Below are 20,162 nucleotides of genomic sequence, written 5' to 3'. Positions count from 1 at the left end.
AACGAACAAAAATAAGGAAAAAATTTTTTTAAAAAAAGGGATTTTTTTTTTAATGGAGCAATTCTTTAAGGGAGTATAATATATCTATGTCTTTTCTCATATACCTAAAAACCCCTTATCTTCACTATATTGATGACTTTTTCTTCTTTCTCATAAAGCAAAACCTCCAAAAATAATATTAAAAATGGTGACTCTAAATCCAAGCCTGTTGCTACTGTGGTTTCTGGAAAGGCTGACTCAAATCATGAAGTTGTTCCCTCCCGAAAGTGCTCGTCTGAGGGCTCCAAGACATGTATAATGGTATGTTTCTTTTTGTTTAGATTTTGATTTTCAAAACTTTCCCTTTCCCTTTGGTTGTTAAGAGAACTGGGGGTGGAAGCCTGAGTTGTGGCGTGGCCTTTCTGGATGGAGAGTGGCAACCTTAGTTGCTGTGCTCACACACACACATACACACACACACACACACACACACACACACACTCAGTTGCCATGTGAGTTGCATTCTGTATTTTTGTTTTTGGTTTTCAATTATGGTGCCAGGAATACCAAACAGAAGTCCCCCCAGGATGGCTCTTGCCTCCTAGCTCCTGTGCCTACAAGGCAAGCACTGATTGTTGAGCTGTCCCTGGGCTCCAGTGTGGGATTTTGTTTTCTTTTCTTTTGGGGTCACACCTGGTCACACCTAAGTGCTCAGGGCTCTGCACTCCAGGGTCATTCCTCGTGGACTTGGGAAACCACATGGGATGCAGGCAGTTGAACCTGGGTTGACTGTGTGCAAGGCAAGTGCCCTACCTGCTGTGCTGTCTCTCTGGCCCCAGTGTGGTGTCTGGTTGTTTGTTTTTGAGCCACACCTAGCAGTGCTCAGGGCTTACTCCTGGCTCTGAGCTCAGTGATCACCCCTGGTGGGGCTCAGGGAACCCTGTTGGGTCTAGGATCACACCCAGGTCAGACACATGCAAAGGCCAAGGCCTTACTATTTATCCAGCCCTTGTTCCCGTTTATCTTGTAAGTGTGTGTGTATATGGTGCCGAAGATTAAATGTTGTATATAAAAAACGTGCTCTACACTGTCATAATCACGCTACTGAAAAAGTCATGATTTTCTTTTCTTCTTTTCTGTATGAGCCCCACACAGCCGTACTGGAGGCCACTTCTGGTGGTGTTTGGGGGACCATGCAATGACCCGTGCTCCTGCATGCAAAGCAGGCCCTGCAACTCTGTGAGATGCCTCCCTGGCCCTGTTTCCTTTATGTTGTTCTAACTGTTGTTGCTCCTTTTTCAGGAGTCTGCCTGAGAATTTCTTGCCTTACCCCAGGTCTTAAAGATGTTTGCCTATGTTTTCTTCTAGGAGTATTGTCCTTGTAGCTCATATTTAGGTTGTTAATTTGTTTTATTGCGACATATATATATATATATATATATATATGTATATATATATATATATATAGCCATTTGACTCATTGTTGTTTTTTTCTGTTTTTGTTTCTTCGGGAGCATACTCAGTGGTGCCCATATGGTATGGGTCATGGTATGGGTTTGAGACTCAAACCCGGGGCTCCTGCATGGGAAGCTTGCATGCCAGTCCTCGGAGCTATCTGTCTGGCCCTGTTTGAGTCATTTAAAAAAATTATTTAAGCACCCTGGTGTGTAACACCAGCCTCCCCTCTCCCCCAACCCTCCCCCTTTCTTCTCTGTGGCGAGTTGCCTCTGTTGCCTCTGGTATCTGTTACACCCTTATTTTGTTTCTTTATGCACCACTTATGAGAGAGATCATCCTGTGTCTTTTGCTCTAATTCTGACTAACTTCACTCAGTCTGAAGCTCCCATTTGAATCATATTTGGGCATGCAATTCAGTGACCTTAATTATGTCCACAGTGTTGTGCAACCAGCTCCACCAACTTCCAAACACCCTTTCGTCATTTCAAACAGAAACTTTGCACCAATTAAGCAATGCCCCCTTCCCCCCATGCCTCTACTGTTAAGTCCCAGTAACGGATGATCGGCTTTCTGTGTACTCGCCTTTTATGTACCTAGTATAAATGGAATCATACAATCTTTGCCTCTGTGTCTGGCTTATTCCCCGTAGCATGTTTTCAAGGTTTATCCATATTGGAGAATATGTTAGGACTTTACTCCTTTCTCAGACTTTCTGTCGTTCCAGTGGATGTATGCACTGCATCCATCCATTCATCTGCTAGTGGGCATTTGAGTTGTCCACCTTCGGACCATTGTGGATGCTGCTGCTGCTCACAGATATTTGAGTCTTTCCTTGGGGTGATGTACTGAGGAGTAGTGTAATAACTTAGAAGCTTATTTCCACCCAGGCTGAAGACCGATGTTTGTCCCAGGAGAAAGCCATAGTTGTCGAGCCCTTGAAGACACCTGCAAATCTGAAAGACCCCACGTGCAAAGCAGACTTGAGCAGCACTGCAGAATCACTGGCCACAATCAGCAGGGTGGATATTGACCTCCTACCTGCAGAGAGGAGGGACTCAGGGGGCAGAGTGGTTCATGAGGACCAGCCAAGAGGCTTAGGTGCTGTGAATGAGCCAGAAAGTAAAAGCACTCTTTCTCAAATGAAGGAGAGGCTTCAGGATGACACTGTACCCAGCCCTCAGCCTGGAGCCCTAACTCCCACATGCTCCTCTGATGATGTCACTGGGGAAAGGAATGTTCCAGCGAAGCCTCTGCAGCCCCTAAACACAAACCCAAAGCCGAAGGACCAGGTGAGTGATCTGCACCAGGCACTGGAGACATCTGTGATAGAGGGCTGTCTGCTCTGGTGGTGCTTTAGTTGACATTTTAGGAAAATCTGTTACTCTATGTACTGGCTTAAACCTAATGGAACCCAAAGGATGGGACCCATGGGATTCTTAGATTCATTCCATGCCTTGCCGTGGTTGAAACTTGGAATTTAAAACAATAATTTAGGGGTTAGAGTGATAGCACAGTGGGTAGGGCATTTGCCTTGCATGCGGCCAACCTGGGTTCGATTCCCAGCATCCCATATGGTCCCCCGAGCACTGCCAGGAGTGATTCCTGAGTGCAGAGCCAGGAGTAACCCCTGAGCATCGCATTTCTTTTTGTGACCCAAAAAGAAAAAAAAAAACAATAATTTAGATTTATTAAAATACTGTGATTTACAAAGTTATAATACAGTTGTTTCAGGCATACAGTGTTCTAACACCAATCCCACCAACAGTGTGACCTTCCTTCCACCAGTATCCCCAGTTTTCCCATCCTGCTAAAGCATGCAGTTTGTATGTTGTTTTCCTATTTGTTTGACCCTTCTGTAGTCTTCCCAGGGAATAGGTAGTTCCAGCTACCAGATAATACTATATTCCTTCTGGTTTTTGAAAAGTTAGTGGATTGATCTGATTTCTTAAGGAATTAAATACTTTGTTTTTTTAAGATATATATATATATATATATATATACGTTTCTAACATATCTTAAGTTTTAGGTATATATTAAGTTCTTAAGGACTTACAAATACACTGTAGCACCGTCCTCCCGTTCATCGATTTGCTCGAGCGGGCACCAGTAACGTCTCACAACAAATTGTGAGACTTATTATTACTGTTTTTGGCATATCGAATATACCACAGGGAGCTTGCCAGGCTTTGCTGTGTGGGCGAGATACTCTCAGTAGCTTGCTGGGCTCTCCGAGAGGGGCAGATGAATTGAACCCGGGTCGGCCACATGCAAGGCAAACGCCCTACCCGCTGTGCTATCACTCCAGCCCTACAAATATGTATATCAAAAGTTTAAAAAATAAATGTGAAGATTTGTTTTATTTTATTTATTTTGATATTTGAGCCATATTCGGCAGTGCTCAGGGCTTAGTCCTGGCTCTGCATTCAGGGATCATTCCTGACAGGCTCAGGGGACTGTGTGGGTTGCCAGGGATTGAACCTGGGTCAGCCACATGTGAGGCAAGTACCCTACCCTATTGCTCTTGACCTTATTTATTTTGGGGGGAGCCACACCCGGTGGTGCTCAGGGGTTACTCCTGGCTCTATGCTTAGGGATCACTTCTGGCAGTGGTGATCCGGGAACTATATGGGATGCCAGGGATCAAATCCAGGTTGGCTGTGTGCACGGCAAATGCCCTACCTGCTGTACAATTTTTTCGGTCCCAAAATCTTTGATTCTTTTTTTGATTGTTTTGTTTTTGTTTTGGGACCACACCTGGCCATGCTCAGGGCTGACTCCTTGCTCTGTATTCAGTAATTACTCCTGGTAGTGCTCCGGGGACCACATGAGATGCTGGGGATTGAACTCCAGGCAGCTGTGTCCAAGACAAACGCCCTACCCACTGTGCTATTCCTCAAGCCCCTCCAGTCCCTGTTGTAATGTTTATATGCATTAGCTGAAATAACGAAACCCAGGGTGATCTTTTTAACTTAATAAAGATTATTTGTATTATCATTACTACTGATAATGATTTTTTTTCACTACTGATAATGATTAGGATCCATGTTTAGAGCACTCAGTATGTGTTAAACATAGTCTTAGGAGCTTCATACACCACTCATGGAGTGCGGCATTTTGCCGATTTATCAATTAGGAACACACAGCGGTAGGGCGTTTGCCTTGCACGCAGCCAACATGGCTGACCCGAGTTCGATTCCTCCGCCCCTCTCGGAGAGCCCGGCAAGCTACCGAGAGTATCTCGCCCGCACGGCAGAGCCTGGCAAGCTCCCCGTGACGTATTCGATATGCCAGACACAGTAACAACAAAGTCTCCAATGGAGACGTTACTGGGCCCGCTCGAGCAAATTGATGAACAACAGGAGGATAGTGGACAGACAGTGACGTTCAGGGAGATTTAGTTTCTCAGAAACGGCAATTCTGACTTCAAATTCAGTGCTCTTTTCATTAAGTTTTTTTAAGGTCTATCCAAATAACTGAAGTTTATTTGCAAAGTAAATGTATATTAAAGTGGATTTAAGGGCTGGAGTGATAGTACAGTGGGTAGGGCACTTAATTCATGTGGTTGACTTGGATGGATCCTTAGCATCACATATGGTTCCCTGAGCCCTACCAGGAGTGATCTCTGAGCACAGAGCCAGGAGTAAGCCCTGCGTACAGTCGGGTGTGCAACTCCCCCAAAACAAAACAAAACAAAACAAAACAAAAAGTGGACTTAATTGATGCCTAACTGAAAGTTAGAAAAACATTTTAAAAAAATTGAAAAAACTAACATCAGTAGTTTCTGTTTAATAATAATCTGGATAAATTTTTTGTTTGTTTTGTTTTTTGAGTCACTGGCTCTGCACTTAGGAATTACTGCTGGCCATGGTCAGCACTACTGGGGATGCTGGGATGCTGGAGATCAAACCCTGATTGGGTACATACAAGGCAAGTGCCTTACCTATTGTGCTGTCAGTTCAGTTCAACATCTGAGTAATTTAATGAAAATACTTTTTATTTGGGTAAAGGAAAAAGAAAAAAAGCCAGAATATGTGAATAACTTATGTTGGTATTTTGCATTGGCCTGTTTACTCTGCTTATGTGTTTAAGTGTAATTTTAAAGGTGGGCATGGAAGATTTGGCCATATGAAAGTTAAAAATGCAGTTTCAGGGCCAGAAATGTGCCTCAGTGGCAAAGCACATTCCTTCCATGTGTCAGGCCCTGGGTTCCATCTCCAGCATGGCAGAATTTAAACACATTTTTTTACTATGTCGTTTGTCTCATTTTACTATTTTTTTTTTTAAGGATCAAGTTTCTGATAACTGTATTCCAGAGAAGCAGGACAGGATTCACCCAGGCTTACTGCCACACAGTTCAGGCTCTGACCCTTCTTTGTCTCGACAGCGACGGCAGAGGAAACAAGAACAGACTGAGCACTGTGGGGAAAAGAGAGAGGTCAGTTCTGCTCGGGAAACAGACTTCAGGGAATTGGGCTTCTATTTCGAATGACGTACAGTTGCCCCAAAAAGGCATATACGAGATGCAAGAACATATGGAGAAGGGTGGCAGCAGCAAGAATGCTAAATACTAGTTTTCAAATGTCCTCAAAGTGAGCATTTTATCTTGCTGCCCATTGTCCATCTCGCCAGGGTAGACTGATCATTTTGAGAACTAGAGGGGACAGACTGACAAGTACCAAACTCTGATCTCTCCTGGGTCATGTTGGTGAGCAGTTTCTGGGCTCCTGATAAGGAGGCATATAATGTCACTGATGCCTAATAAGGCATAGTCACTGATGCCTTATTATTTGACATTATATCACAGACACAGGAGACTTCCCAGTGGGGGGAAGGGGGATGTGCTTTGGGAGTGACTGTGTATGAAACTGATCATCTTCCCTTACCTGCCCTTTTAAAAAATATTTCATTTATTTTTTGAAACACTTTTAAGTTCCAGGAGGCTCTTCCTCAACATTTGCCTTCTCTTCCTACTGCTGAAAAAGTGGACGTCACGCCAGCACAAACGAATGCTGAGAAGCAGAGCATGGTAGTCTCTGTCCCTGTGAGCAGTTCTAGGGGCACGGAGGTCTCATTATCAAAGGTTGGTGGATTTGGGCAGGGGGGCCACCTGTAGCAGTGGCTGGGGGCTTCTCCTGGCTCTGGGCTGGGCTCCACAAGGTGCTAGGGATGGCGCCCAGATCTCCCACAGGCAAAGGATGCTTTGAGCCTGTTTAACTATTACTCCAGCCTCAGGTTTGAAAATAAATCCGACTGAGTTGTTTGGCTGTAAAATCCTGCACACGTTGTCAAGTTCTATATTCAAGTAACTTCACTCTGCTTTTTGCCAAATATTGGAAAGATCAGATTTATGCTCTTCAGCAGAAATTTTGACATGGACAGATTCTAATGATCCAGGGATGGTCACTTCAGTTAATCAAGGAGACCAAGAGACCAAGTAGATTTTTAACCTGGGGAAAGCAGAGTACCATCTCCCCTCAGCCCTACCCTATTTCCATTCTGAAAATGAGCACTTCCCAGGAATGCAGGCTGTGGTCTTTCCTAGCTCCTAGCTATCACTCTGCTCTAGGTGCTTTCATGTGGACCCTCCTTTCACGACCTATGTCTTTTCCACATTCCTCATGCACTGAAGGGTTCTAAGAGTGGTGAGTGGGACTGGAGTGACTCTTTTTTTCAACAGGACCGACCCTTATCAGCAAGAGAGAGGAGGCGGCTGAAGCAGTCACAAGAAGAAACACACCCTGCAGGTAAAGCTGCTCCCTCATTCCTCTGCTTGTGGTGGTTGATGTGGTTCATGGACATCAGCCCTGATTCTGCGTGAGGGGTCTTTAGAATTGACAAGCATTGGTAAACTATTTCGGAAACTGACTAGGAAGCGTTTTTGAAAAGTACAAGTCAAACCCTTGAAAAACCAGCAAAGGACATTGGAACTCGAACTTGCATTAGCAGAGAGAGTGGATAGTAAAAGAGATAAAGAGGGGTGGGGAAATGACTTATATGACATCACATGCTATGCGTGAGGCCCTTTGTTTGGTTCCTGGTATCCCTAATATTGCTCTGGTGGCTGCTAGCATCAGAGCACTAACCACCAGACCTGCACAGGGAATGAGGGTCCCTACTAGAAAGAGGGAGAGAAAGAGCGCTTAGGAAAACAGTAATTGCTGGGGGATTTCAGACAAGAGATGAAGCAATTGTTTAATGTGTTAAAACATGCTCAGAGTCTGCTGCTTTTCTTGGGAGCAGAGAACGGAACCCAGGAGAATGGTACTACCCTGGGCTGACCATTCTCTTTCCTAGCATTATGCGTTTTCTCTAGAGACGGCCGTTGCAGTTTCAATTTCTTGAATGCTGACTGTCTTAAGTATTACAGCGAGCATTTTAGCAGGCTCTCATTTCCTCCTGACAGTAACCCTCCAAGGCAGGGAGCATTATCCCCACTTTGCAGCTAAAGAAACTAAGGCTCAGAAGGATTAAGTAACTATTGTCTGAGGTCACATTGCTGCTCGACCTAGAGCTGAAATTTGAAGTGTGGAGTCAGATAACAGAATGATCGTGCATGTTCTGTTTGTGTAATTTCGAGGCTGGCCCATGCAGCTTGGGGTACCTTCCATGTTGGCCCATTGCAGAACTGTTTTCCTTTGAGCCAGCACACTGCAAATTATGCTCGGTGTCTCCTCTTTCAGGCCCTTCCATGAGGAGAGCTTCTCTGAGTGCAGCGGGGTCAGGAAACCCACGAGAGGAAGGAGAGCCCAGCCCTTCTCAGTGTCTGACTTCTGACTCCAGTGCTGCTCAGGTACCTGACAGGGATGGCGGCCATGTCTGTGCCCAGTGAGCCTAATGTGAGATTGGCCCTCAGGGATGTCAGCTCCATTTACCTCTGAGGTGGTGCTGGCTTAATACATAACTCAGTGCTTTGGGCAAAGGAAATTACTGCTCAGAATTAAAGGGACTGTTTACTTCACTAAGGAAACTCATATTTTTTCAAGCACATATCAAGCACCAATTTTTCAGTTTCAAGTTAAGTCTCTTTCCTAGAGAGTCTTGAAGACAAGATTCCTGGGACCATGGAGAGGCTCAAAAGCTGCAGTGCAGGCTTTTTGCATGGGGGCCCTGCTGCAAACACCCCAAGGTCACTGCTGGATGATTCCCTGCCAGCCAATAAAGGGGCCCCCACCAGGGGCACAATCAGTAGCACTGCACTGCAGGGAGGCCACTTGCCTTGCACACAGCGTACCCAGGTTTGATCCCCGGCATCCCATATGGTCTCCTGAGTCTACCAGGAATGATACCTGAGTGCAGAGCCAGGAGTAACCCCTGAGCACTGCTGGGTGTGGCCCCAGGACAAACAAAACAAAGAGCCTCCATCAGGTGACATTTGACTTATTCTTGTTCAGGTTTTAGACTCACTTGCTAATCAAGAAACCTACCGTCAATTACAGACGGTGTAGGGGCACCATCTGGCGGCTAAATGGGTCATTGCAAGGTTTCCAGCCTGTGCTCCAACACCCTGGGGTAATTCCATTTTTCTGTATTGTAGCTTCTGACATTATTTTTAGGAGCATATTTTTAAATTTAAATGTTGTGTTTGAACATAACGAATACTTGCGTTTTTAAAAATATGCTATTATAGAGGACCAGAGAGATAGTATTCAACTTGCATGTGGTTAACTCTGGTTTGACCCATCACTGTAGATAGTTCCCCAGGCATTGCCACCTGATGTGGCCAAAAAAAATTACACACGCACGCACACACACACGCTGGCAAACACATACAGATATGCACACGGGTACACATAGGCACATGTACACACATGCACAGGCGCAAACACACACACACGTACAGGAACTCACACACACAAAGATTTAATTTCACTAAGTCTTTTGTCTCCAGATCTTCTCAAAATTGTAAGATTTGTGTATAATTACATTATTTTTAAAAAAAACATTTTAGGATTCTCACATATGAGCAATCTGTGGTTGCTTTTATTTAATGGCATTATTATTATTATTATTATTATTATATTGCTATTATTGTTTGGGATATGGGCACTTCCAGGTAATGTTCAGGGGCTACTCTCACTCTGCCCTCAGGAATTAGTCTTGGCAATGTAGGGGGGATTATATGGAATGCCGGGGAGTGAACCCTGCTTGCCACATGTAAGACAAACACCGTACCCACTGTATTATCTCTCCAGCTCCCACAGTGACTTTATTTTTAGGTTAAAATGACAATCTTGTGGCCAGAGCAATAGTTTAATGGGTTGGGCACTTGCTTCGCACGTTTTGTTATCAACCTGGGTTTAATCCCTCTCACTACGTATGGTCCCCTGTGAACCGAGTTCTAAAACCAAAAAGTCAGTATCCTTTTGATATCAGCCCCAACTGCATGAGATTTGGAACACACCAGAACTTTTCATCCACTCTCCTCTGGGAAGAAATGTCATAGTGAGACTTTCAAAGGCCATATAAAATTTCACCTTGATATTCCTCAAGCTTCACATATTAAACTTCATGATGAACCTGGGATGTCATTTGGGCAAGGTAGCATCAGTCCTTGTTAAACCTTTATTCATTTCTCCTGATTACATGGACCTGGGTATATGCTTGTCTGGATTGCTTTTGAGACAGCTTTGTGTATTACATTTTCATTACCATACGGAAACTTATTTTTGCCAATATTGCTAGGAAAGGAAGCTGCCCCATGGTCTCTCTGAGGATGAGTTAAGTTCTTCTACAAGTTCAACTGATAAATCAGATGGGGATTCCAGGGAAGGGTAAGCTGCTTTTCCCTTCTCCATTCACAAATGATATATTTTTTTAATTAATCCAAAATGTACATTTATAGTAGCATTCCAGACCTATAGTACTGTCATTGGTGTTGTTACGAATGATTTTTTGGTATTTGCTAGAGCTAAAAATGTCTAATGAATAAATCTGAATTTCATTCAGATTTTTTTAAATTACCTTTGCTCTTGAGGATTCTAATGTATTATATATAGTATAGATTGCTGAAGGTTGTCTTACAGCTCACTCATGATGTTCATGATTATGGGCCTTTTTTCTTTTCTTTTTTTGAGGGGGAGGGGACTGGGCCACATCTGGCAATGCTCAGGGCTTATGCCTGGCTCTGCACTCAGGAATCACTCCTGAAAAAAAAAAAAAAGAATCACTCCTGATGGGCTTGGGGAACCATATGGGATGCCAGGGATTGAACCCAGCAGGTGAGCTGCGTGCAAGGCAAGTGCCCTACCTACAGTATAATAGCTGTGGCCCCAGTTAACTGTTCTTTTTTTTTTTCTCTTTTTGGGTCACACCCAGTGATGCTCAGGGGTTACTCCTGGCTTTGCACACAGGAATCACTCCTGTCCGTGCTCAGAGGACCATATGGGATGCTGGGAATTGAACCTGGGTCAGCTGCATGCAAGGCCCTACCTGCCGTGCTGTCGCTCCAGTCCCCTCCCCCCTCCCCCCCCCCAGTTTACTATTCTTGAGTACTTAGATGTAGATTGCAGTTAAGTTGCTTAGAAATAATTGAGCAGAATTTATTAAAATTTATTTTTGCTTTGGGGCCACAGCTGGCAGTGCTGGGCGTTATTTCTAGCTCAGTGCTCAGGGGTCCTGGAGGGGCTTGTCAGGGGGACTCTGTGCCAGCACAAGCAAGGCCTGAGCTGTACTACTGAGCCATGTCCCAGCCCTTGGCAGAATTTATGCACAGAATGTGTGGCTGCCTCTTTCTGACTTTCTCCAAGATTCTTCCCTCATTTTTGCAGCAGCAGTGACTGTTGTAAACTCTGTCCTTTGGTTCTGTGGTCAGAATGCCCTGCTATTAATCTAAAGGCTGTTGACTCTGAACCAGACCCTGTCCACAGATTTTGTACATGCTACATCCCATTCTCATTTGATTTTGTTATTTGTGGAAGCGCTTGTCTGATAGTTTATGTGGCCCTTTGGAAACATAGCTTCCCTGCGGATCATTTTTTTTTTAAATTTTTATTAGTGAAACACCATGAGGTACAGTTGTAGACTTACAAATTTTTGTGCTTGGTGAAATGAGTCAGAAAGAGCAGGATAGACACAGAAAGATTGCATTCATCTGGGGAAGATAAAGCAACAAAAATGGGAGACTAACACCCAGGAATGGCTGAGATTAGTACCAGGAATTTTGCTCCATGAATGGAAGGCCAGTCACATGTGCTAGGTGAAAAGGAAGCTCAGATAGAGAAGAGAGCACCAAATAAAAGGTGAGACCCTCCCAGGGTGGGAGAAGCATGCTAAAAGTAGTCTATAGACCAAACATGATTGCCACTCAAGGCCTCTCTTGCAAAACAGTACCCAAAAGAAGAGAGAGAGAACAAGGAGGAATACCCTGCCACAGAGGCAAGGTGGGACGGGGGGATGGGGGGTGGGGGGGGATGCTGGGACCCGTGGTGGTGGATGATGGGCACTGGTGGAGGGATGGGTACTTGATCATTGTATAACTGAAACCCAAACACAAAAATTTATAAGTCTATAACTGTACCTCATGGTGTTTCACTAATAAAAAAATAAATAAATAAAATTTTGTGTTTGGGCTTCAGTTATACAATGATCAAGTACCCATCCCTCCACCAGTGCTCTTTTCTACCACCACTGATCCCAGTATCCCTCCCACTCCCCATCTCCCCCCTCCTCGCACCCTGCCTCTGTGGCAGGGCATTCCCTTTTGTTCTTTCCCTCCTTTTGGGTGCTGTGTTTTGCAAAAGAGGCATTGAGTGACAATCATGTTCAGTTCTATAGTCTACTTTCAGCATGCATCTCCCATCCTGGGTGGATCTTCCCAACACCCTTTATTTGGTGCTCTCTTCTCTATCTGAGCTGCCTTTATCATTTTGAATCTAATTTTTCTGTGAAAAGTTCTCATGCAGCCAAATCAAATAACAATGTGTCTACCTCTCCCCCACCCCCAGGAAAGGTCATACAAATGAAATGAGTGACTTGGTACAGTTGATGACTCAGACCCTAAAACTGGATTCTAAAGAGAGCTGTGAAGATCTGCCAATACCAGATCCAGTGTCAGAATTTAAACTTCATCGGAAGTATCGGGACACGCTGATACTTCATGGTAAAGTTGCAGAGGAGGCAGAGGAGCTTCGTTTTAAAGAGCTACCTTCAGGTGATTGTCTGTGCCTTTTTAGCATACTTGAGAAGAAATGTTTATTTCCAATAAATGTGTCAAACACAGAGAGCTAATGCTTGCAGTTTTTTTCCCACTTGAATAGCTCCATAAAAGGTATGTATTTTTTGTCCAAAAATTATTGTTCCTGAGAAGCTGAATGAAAATTGATTTTTAAAAGTAAGTGAAAAAGAGGCTGGAGCACTAGTACAGCAGGTAGAGCATTTGCTTTATACATGGCTGACCCAAGTTTGATCGCTGGCACCTCATATGGTCCTGAGCCTCACCAGGTTGATCCCTGGGCTCAGAGCCAGAAGTAAGTCCTGAACACCACCGAGTGTGACCCACGAACAAACAAAGGCAAAAGAAAAAAAAAGTAAGTGAAAACAAGGGCTAGAATGATAGTATAGAGGTTAGGGCATGTGGCTGATCCAGGTTTAATCTCCTGCAGCACACATATGGTCCCCTGAGTACCATCAGGAGTGACACCTGAGCATAGAGTCAGGAATAATCCCCGAGTACTGCTGGGTATGACCCCCAAAAAAACAAAACAAAACAAACCATATTTGGATTTTTTGTTGATTTTTCTCAAATTAGTTGTAGTTGTTAGGTTATTAGGTGTAGAAAATAGTAAGGTGACATGAAGTATAAGCTCATATGCCTTTTTTTTGGCGGGGAGGTGGGGAGTTGGGCCATACCCAGCAGTACTGGGGCTTATTCCTGGCTCTCTGCTCAGGGATCACTGCTGGTGGCGATGTGGCGATGGTATCTCCCATGTATACATCTAAATTTTTATTTTGAAGTACTAGGGATCAAACTCTGTGCCTAATATAAATAATGCATGTACTCTACCACTGAACTATATATCCCAGCTTCCATAGATCTTTTTTTTTTGGTGGGCGGTTGGTCATATCCAACTGTCCTCAGGGCTTATTCCTGGCTTCCTGCTCAGGAATCTCTCCCACTGGGGCTCAAGGGAGCATCAATGGTGTCAGGGATCAAACTTGGGTTGGCAAGGCGAGTGCCTTAACTGCTGTGTTATTTCTCCAGCTCCTCCCATATAGCTTTTGTATTTGTTTGTTGTTTGTTTTGTTCTTGGCCATAGCCAGCAGTGCTCAGGGCTCACTCCTGACTCTGCGCTCAGGACCGGGGATTGAACCCGGGTCAGCTGCATGTAAGGCAAGCACCCTACCCTCTGTATTATCTCTCTAGTCCCCTTCCTACCCCCACCCCCACACACATAGCATTTTTGTTGTTTTGGGGCCACACCTGGTGATGCTTGGGACTACTACTGGCTTGGTGTTTGGGGGTTACTTCTGCTGTTACTCAGGGGTTTCAAGCAGTGCCAGGAGTGTAACCAAGACTTCCTGCCTGCAAAGCATGCACTCCAGCCCTTTGTGCTGTCTCTCTGGCCCCACATAGCATTCTTAATCATTAAAAAGGCAAGAAGTCATTAAACCTCAAGTAACTTTCCTCATCTTTGCAATTGTTTTCTAGCTATCATGCCAGGTTCCGAAAAGATCCGAAGAATAGTTGAAGTCTTGAGAGCTGATGTAATCCAGGGCCTGGGGATTCAGCTCTTGGAACAGGTGTATGATCTTTTGGAAGAGGAGGATGAATTGGAGAGAGAGGTGAGTTTCCTGTTTGCTGCAAGCTTCATGCAGTGCTAACATTTTTCTCAATAGCCTTTTGAACTATAATCCACGGAATATACATTCTACTCATTCAAAAATGTACAGTGGTTTTCAGTCTGGTTACAGAGTTGTACAGATATCACCACAATCAATGTTAGAACATGTAATTAAAACCCCCTGCATCCACTGACAATCTCTCCCCACTGTCCCCCAAGTCCTCCATCCCTAAGCAACCACATTTCACTTCAATGGTATCCTACAAAATATGTGGTCTTGTGCAAGACTTCTTTCAACTAGCATGTTTTCATTCAGTGCTATCATTTATTTCATTTTTCTGAATGGTCAGATAATATTTCATTGTATTACTGTTCCACATTTTATTTGTTCATCAGCTAATGGACATTTAGGCTGTTGTGGACATTTCTGTACTGTTTTTGTGTGGACTTATATTTTCACTTTTTTTGGTTATATATGTAGTAGGAGTTGAAATTATTGAATCATACAAGTTTCTCTTTAACATTTAAAAAAACTGCCAGACTGTTTTACCAAATAGCTGCATCATTTTACATTCTTGCTAGTAATGTACAAGGGTTCTAATTTATCCACAGCCTTCCACAAAAAAAAATATATATATGTCATTTTTATAATACATGTCATTTCACAACCACTAACCATCCTAGTGGTTGTGAAGAGTATCTCATTACATATTAGACTTACTTTTTCCTAATGAAATTGATGATACAAATCTTTTAGGCATCTATTGGTTATGAGTCTTATCTTTTTAGGGAGACATATCTATTCTGATCCTTTCTGTATGATCATTTATCTTTTTGTTGTTGAGTAGAGTTATTTTTATATTCTAGATACAAGTCCTTTTTCAGATACATGATCTGTGAAGGTTTTTTTTTCCTACTCTTGTGAATTGGTGATTCTTGTTAATTGTTTGCAGCAGAAAAGGTTTTAAGTTTGTCAACATCTAGGAGTTGGCACAATTGTATTGTGAGTAGTAGTAATAGGAATGATTCCTGAGGACAGAGTGAGAAATAAAGCCTGAGCACTGCGAAGTATGCCACCCCCAAAAAAATAATTTTTTTTTTTGGTCAAAATCTAATGTGTTTTTGTCACTTGTACTTTTTGATATGTCAAGAAGGCTTTACCTAACCTTGAGGATGTGACAGCTTATTCTTTTCTTTTTCTTGTTTCATTTATTTTTGAGGGGTGGAAGGTTTGGGCCACACCCGGCAATGCTCAGGGTTTACTCCTGGCTCTATACATAGGAATTACTCATAGTGGAGCTCAAGGAACCATGTGGAATGCCAGAGGATCGAGCCAGGGTCAGTCTCATGCATGTACTATTATTGTTCCTGCCTTAGAGTTTATCATTTAAAATACTAGTTAGGTCTGTTGAGCTGGAGCGATAGCACAGAGGGTAGGGCATTTGCCTTGCACGTGGCCGACCCAGGTTCAATTTCTCTGCCGCTGAGAGCCCGGCAAGCTACTGAGAGTATTCCGCCCACACGCCAGAGCCTGGCAAGCTCCCTGTGGCATATTTGATATGCCAAAAACAGTAACAAGTCTCACAATGGACATGTTACTGGTGCCTGCTTGAGCAAATCGATGAACAATGGGAGCACAGTGCAGTGCTACAGTAAGGTCAATTATCAGTTTTCAGTTAATTTTATGGATCATGTAAGGATTGGCTGCAATTTTATTCTTCTGCTTATGAATATCCAGCTGTTCTAACGCCATTTACTGAAAAGACTGTTCTGGGGCAGACCCAGGAGTAACCCTTGAGCATCACTGAGTGTGATACGCCCCCCCCCAAAAAAAATGAAAAGATTATTCTGCCAGGAGAGATCCCTAAGCACAGAGCCAGGATAAACCCTGAGCATTGCTGGGTGTGACCCCAAAATTTTTACCTGCATTTTCGTAACAACCAAACAAAAAACCTTACAGCTGAATATACAGACATGTGCAAGGCAGACACGTGCGTTCCGGGGCCGAGATCTCCAAGCCTACTCGGATTGGAGTCGAGCATCCTCCACCCAGATCCTCCAAATTCCAGTAGGCGGGGGTCACACCCACCAACTGGCCCCCTGGCGCCATGTAATCCCATCAGCGGCCAAGACTCAGAGACTAAAAACCAGCTCCCGGAGGGAGAACAGTGCAGTCTCCTGCCCCCGCGCCTGGCTATTCCTCGCCGGGGCCCCTTGGAGGGGAGCGGGTTGAGCTTTCCTCCCCGCCCTGACCAGGGCCCCGGCAGCCGAAGACCTCCAGGACCAGCCACCACCATGCTGAGACCACTCTCCGCACACCTGAAGGTACCGGCAGAGGGACAAAGCCACGTGGGTTCTGGGGCCGAGATCTCCAAGCCTACTCGGATTGGAGTCGAGCATCCTCCACCCAGATCCTCCAAATTCCAGTAGGTGGGGGGTCACACCCACCAACTGGCCCCCTGGCGCCCTGTAATCCCATCAGCAGCCAAGACTCAGAGACTATAAAACCAGCTCCGGGAGGGAGAACAGTGCAGTCTCCTGCCCCCGCGCCTGGCTATTCCTCGCCGGGGCCCCTTGGAGGGGAGCGGGTTGAGCTTTCCTCCCCGCCCTGACCAGGGCCCCGGCAGCCGAAGACCTCCAGGACCAGCCACCACCATGCTGAGACCACTCTCCGCACACCTGAAGGTACCGGCAGAGGGACAAAGCCACGTGGGTTCCGGGGCTGAGATCTCCAAGCCTACTCGAATTGGAGTCGAGCATCCTCCACCCAGATCCTCCAAATTCCAGTAGGCGGGGGTCATACCCAACAACTGGCCCCCTGGCGCCATGTAATCCCATCAGCGGCCAAGACTCAGAGACTATAAAAACCAGCTCCCAGAACCGCGCGGCCGCAGACATCTTATTATGACATCTCATTCCTACTTTGACAAACTGGCAGGCTACCGAATGTAGCCTGCCCACACGGCAGAGTCTGGCAAACTCCCCGTGGTGTACCCAATATTCCAAATACCAGTAACAATGATGGGTCTCATTCTCCTAAAGAGTCTTGAATATAATCTCAGGGCTAGGATGAAGGAGACGTTACTGGGGCCTGCTCGAGGCAATCGATGAATAACAGGATGATCTGTGATCTGTGATCTGTGCAAGGCACATACACTCACTCACAAATGGTCAAAAATAAAATTTTTTTATTTTACTTATTCTTTTTATTGAATCACCTTGAGGACAGTTACAAAGCTTTAAATCTTTTTTTAACAGTTACAAAGGTTTAAGTCTCGGTCATACAATGATCAAAGACCTGTCCCTTCACCAGTGTACATGTTCCACCACCAAGAACCCCAGTATACCCCCCATCCCACCCCTTCTCCTGCCTGTGTGGCATATGATTTCCACTTTACTCTCTCTCTACTTTGATTACATTCAATTATTCAACAGAAGACCCACCATTATTATTTGGAATTTCCCCCCCAACAATCAGACCTGCCGAAAAGGCATCATTAGATAATTTGTTTTCTGTTGCTTATAAGAGCATATGATGCCGCGCAGCTGCTGTTGCGTGATTTTTGATTTCTGGTATTTTAGTAATTAAGTCTGGAGGGATTTCTGCCAAAAGCCGCTGGGTTCCAAGATTGGTTTGTGTGCCTCTGGGATCATGGCCACTCAGGAGCTGGATGAGCCGGTTGTGGGAGGCAACTCGGGGTCTCATCAGGGCGGGGAGAGAGTCTGGTTCCACCCCCCATCCTGAGAGGCCCTGCGTGTCTCATCACTGCAAGCTCATACCTCTCTGTCCAATAGGATCTGAAAGATGGTGGTCACCATGCTGCTGCAGAAGGGAAGGCAGAAGGGACAACGCCCTTTCCCACCCGGGGTGGCACGGGGCCGTAGCCTAGTTCACAGTCCAGAAGCATTTCTGCCAAAAGCCGCTGGGTTCTGAGATTTGTTTGTGTGCCTCTGGGATCAAGGGCACCCAGAACCAGAGGAGCCAGTCATGGGTGGCAACTCGGGGTCAGGGCAGGGTAGGGAGAGGTGCCAGTTCCACCCCCCATCCCGAGAGGCCCTTCATGTCTCGTCACTGCAAGCTCGTACCTCTCTGAGAAACGGGCATTTTTAAAGTCTTTTATTCCCCTTTCCCTGGTCCCTGCAATGTTTAACTCATAACAAATGCCTTGGAATGACGGCAGGCTTTGCACAGCTCTCCTCTTTCTCTGAATTTATTCAGCTGTAAGGTTTTCTCTGGTTATTTTTGGTTTTTTGGGTCACACCTGGTGATACTCAGGGGTTGCTCCTGGCTCTGCACTCAGGAATTACTCCTGGTGGTGCTCTGGGGACCATATGGGATGTTGAGGATTGAACCTGGCTCAGCTGCGTGCAAGGCAAACACCCTACCTGCTATACTTTTGCTTCAGCCGGTACCCTCGTTGGTTGTTTTTGAAAGAAAATGTTTCATTTGGGGTGTGAGGTGTTTGGGGCTACACCAGGTGGCACTCAGTTTAATTCTGACTCTGCACTCAGGGATCACTCCTGGTGTTATTCGGGGACTATATGTGGTTCCAAGATCAAACCCTGGTCACCGGGTGCCAGGCAAAACGTCCTACCTGCTGTACTGTCTGTCTGGTCCTAGCTGATAAGTTTTTGTCAGTTGTCCGCCAATTGCTCAATTGTTTTCAGTAATGCGCTGGGAAAAATTATATATGTATTTTTTACTCACTAATAAATAACACTATTTTAATAGTTTATTGATTTCAAGAGCTCCTGATGGTGGTATCCTCTGGGATATATTTTGCAAGTATTAAATTTGTTTGCTCATTTCTAATAGTTCTCATTTTTTGTATCTTCAGGATTTTAATTTAGTTTATAAACAGAATTGTTAGTATTTTCCCTTATGGTTTCCACTTGTGGTATCACACTTAGAAAAGGTTCTTCTAACACTATGCCTAAAATGTAACTATCAATAACTTTGTAAATCAGTTAATAGGGAAAAAAAAGCTTTTAAAATTACAGAAATTTTTTTTCTACTCTATATACTGATTTCTTTGTTTCTCATATAGGTACGTTTACAGGAGCATATGGGTGAAAAGTATACGACTTACAGTGTGAAAGCTCGCCAGTTGAAATTCTTTGAAGAAAATGTGAATTTTTGACAATTTATTCTAATTTGCTGCCAGAACTAAAGACCTATTTTCAAATGTTTTTGCTTAAACATAAACAACCCAGAACAATACTTGGAGGTCGGCCATTCACCATGCTGTCTCTCTGGGACTCTTTTTACCAGAAAAAATTAGAGCAAACAGATGAAGAAAACTCACTGAAGAAAGAAAAACACCTTTAGCATTCTTATTCAGTGTATAAGGAAAAGGTCGAAGACTTTTTTTTTTTTTGGTTTACTGTTTACTGAGCCTTGAACACCAACTTAGTTATCTAGAACTTGATTTTTTTTTTTAATGCTATTTAGTTTGAATCCAGGAACATAAAATAATTATTTGGAAGTTTTATATACTATAGTGATAAAAGCAATAGGGGAAATAAATGTTGCCGGTGATACTTTTTGTAAATAACCTTAAGTAGTAATTGATATATTATTTTTTTAAAAAGTCAATTCATGATTCTCTAAATATATTTAGAGACTATAAAATTGTATCTAGCATTTGAGCAACTGAATTCCTTTTATACATATTGATATAAATGTAACATTTTGTTTTTATATATGAACCTCATTTGGAGAATACAAGAATTAAAACAGGTATTTTTGGCTTTGTAAATCAATGTTTTCTACATACTGTTTTATTTTTAATTGTGTTCAGCAAAAATATTTCTTAAAACACTGATTTTGTGGCTGGAGTTATATAGTACAGCGGGGAAGGCGCTTGCTTTATAAGCAGTTGACCTGGGTTAGATCCTTGGCACCCCACATGCTCCCCTGAGCACCACTGGAGTGATCTCTGAGAT

At 44.1% G+C, this 20,162-nt stretch overlaps 1 protein-coding gene across 1 annotated transcript in view; it reads left to right on the top strand.

Annotated features, from left to right (window-relative positions):
• The window catches only part of NEK4 (NIMA related kinase 4), a 29,921-nt gene extending 9,974 nt beyond the window's left edge, over nt 1-19,947 (top strand). Inside the window, exons 6-15 of the mRNA XM_056129224.1 lie at nt 159-300; nt 2,325-2,726; nt 5,723-5,872; nt 6,368-6,517; nt 7,115-7,181; nt 8,118-8,227; nt 10,120-10,208; nt 12,381-12,586; nt 14,084-14,217; nt 19,265-19,947. Coding sequence (XP_055985199.1) covers nt 159-300; nt 2,325-2,726; nt 5,723-5,872; nt 6,368-6,517; nt 7,115-7,181; nt 8,118-8,227; nt 10,120-10,208; nt 12,381-12,586; nt 14,084-14,217; nt 19,265-19,357 — 1,543 coding nt within the window. The 3' untranslated portion in view covers nt 19,358-19,947. The remainder of the gene's footprint in view (nt 1-158; nt 301-2,324; nt 2,727-5,722; nt 5,873-6,367; nt 6,518-7,114; nt 7,182-8,117; nt 8,228-10,119; nt 10,209-12,380; nt 12,587-14,083; nt 14,218-19,264) is intronic.
• The last annotated feature ends 215 nt before the right edge of the window (nt 19,948-20,162 follow it).

The sequence above is a fragment of the Sorex fumeus genome, unplaced genomic scaffold (assembly GCF_029834395.1).
Source record: "Sorex fumeus unplaced genomic scaffold, SorFum_2.1 ptg000072l, whole genome shotgun sequence".
Lineage (NCBI taxonomy): Eukaryota > Metazoa > Chordata > Mammalia > Eulipotyphla > Soricidae > Sorex > Sorex fumeus.
This window is presented reverse-complemented; position numbering and strand designations above follow the sequence as displayed.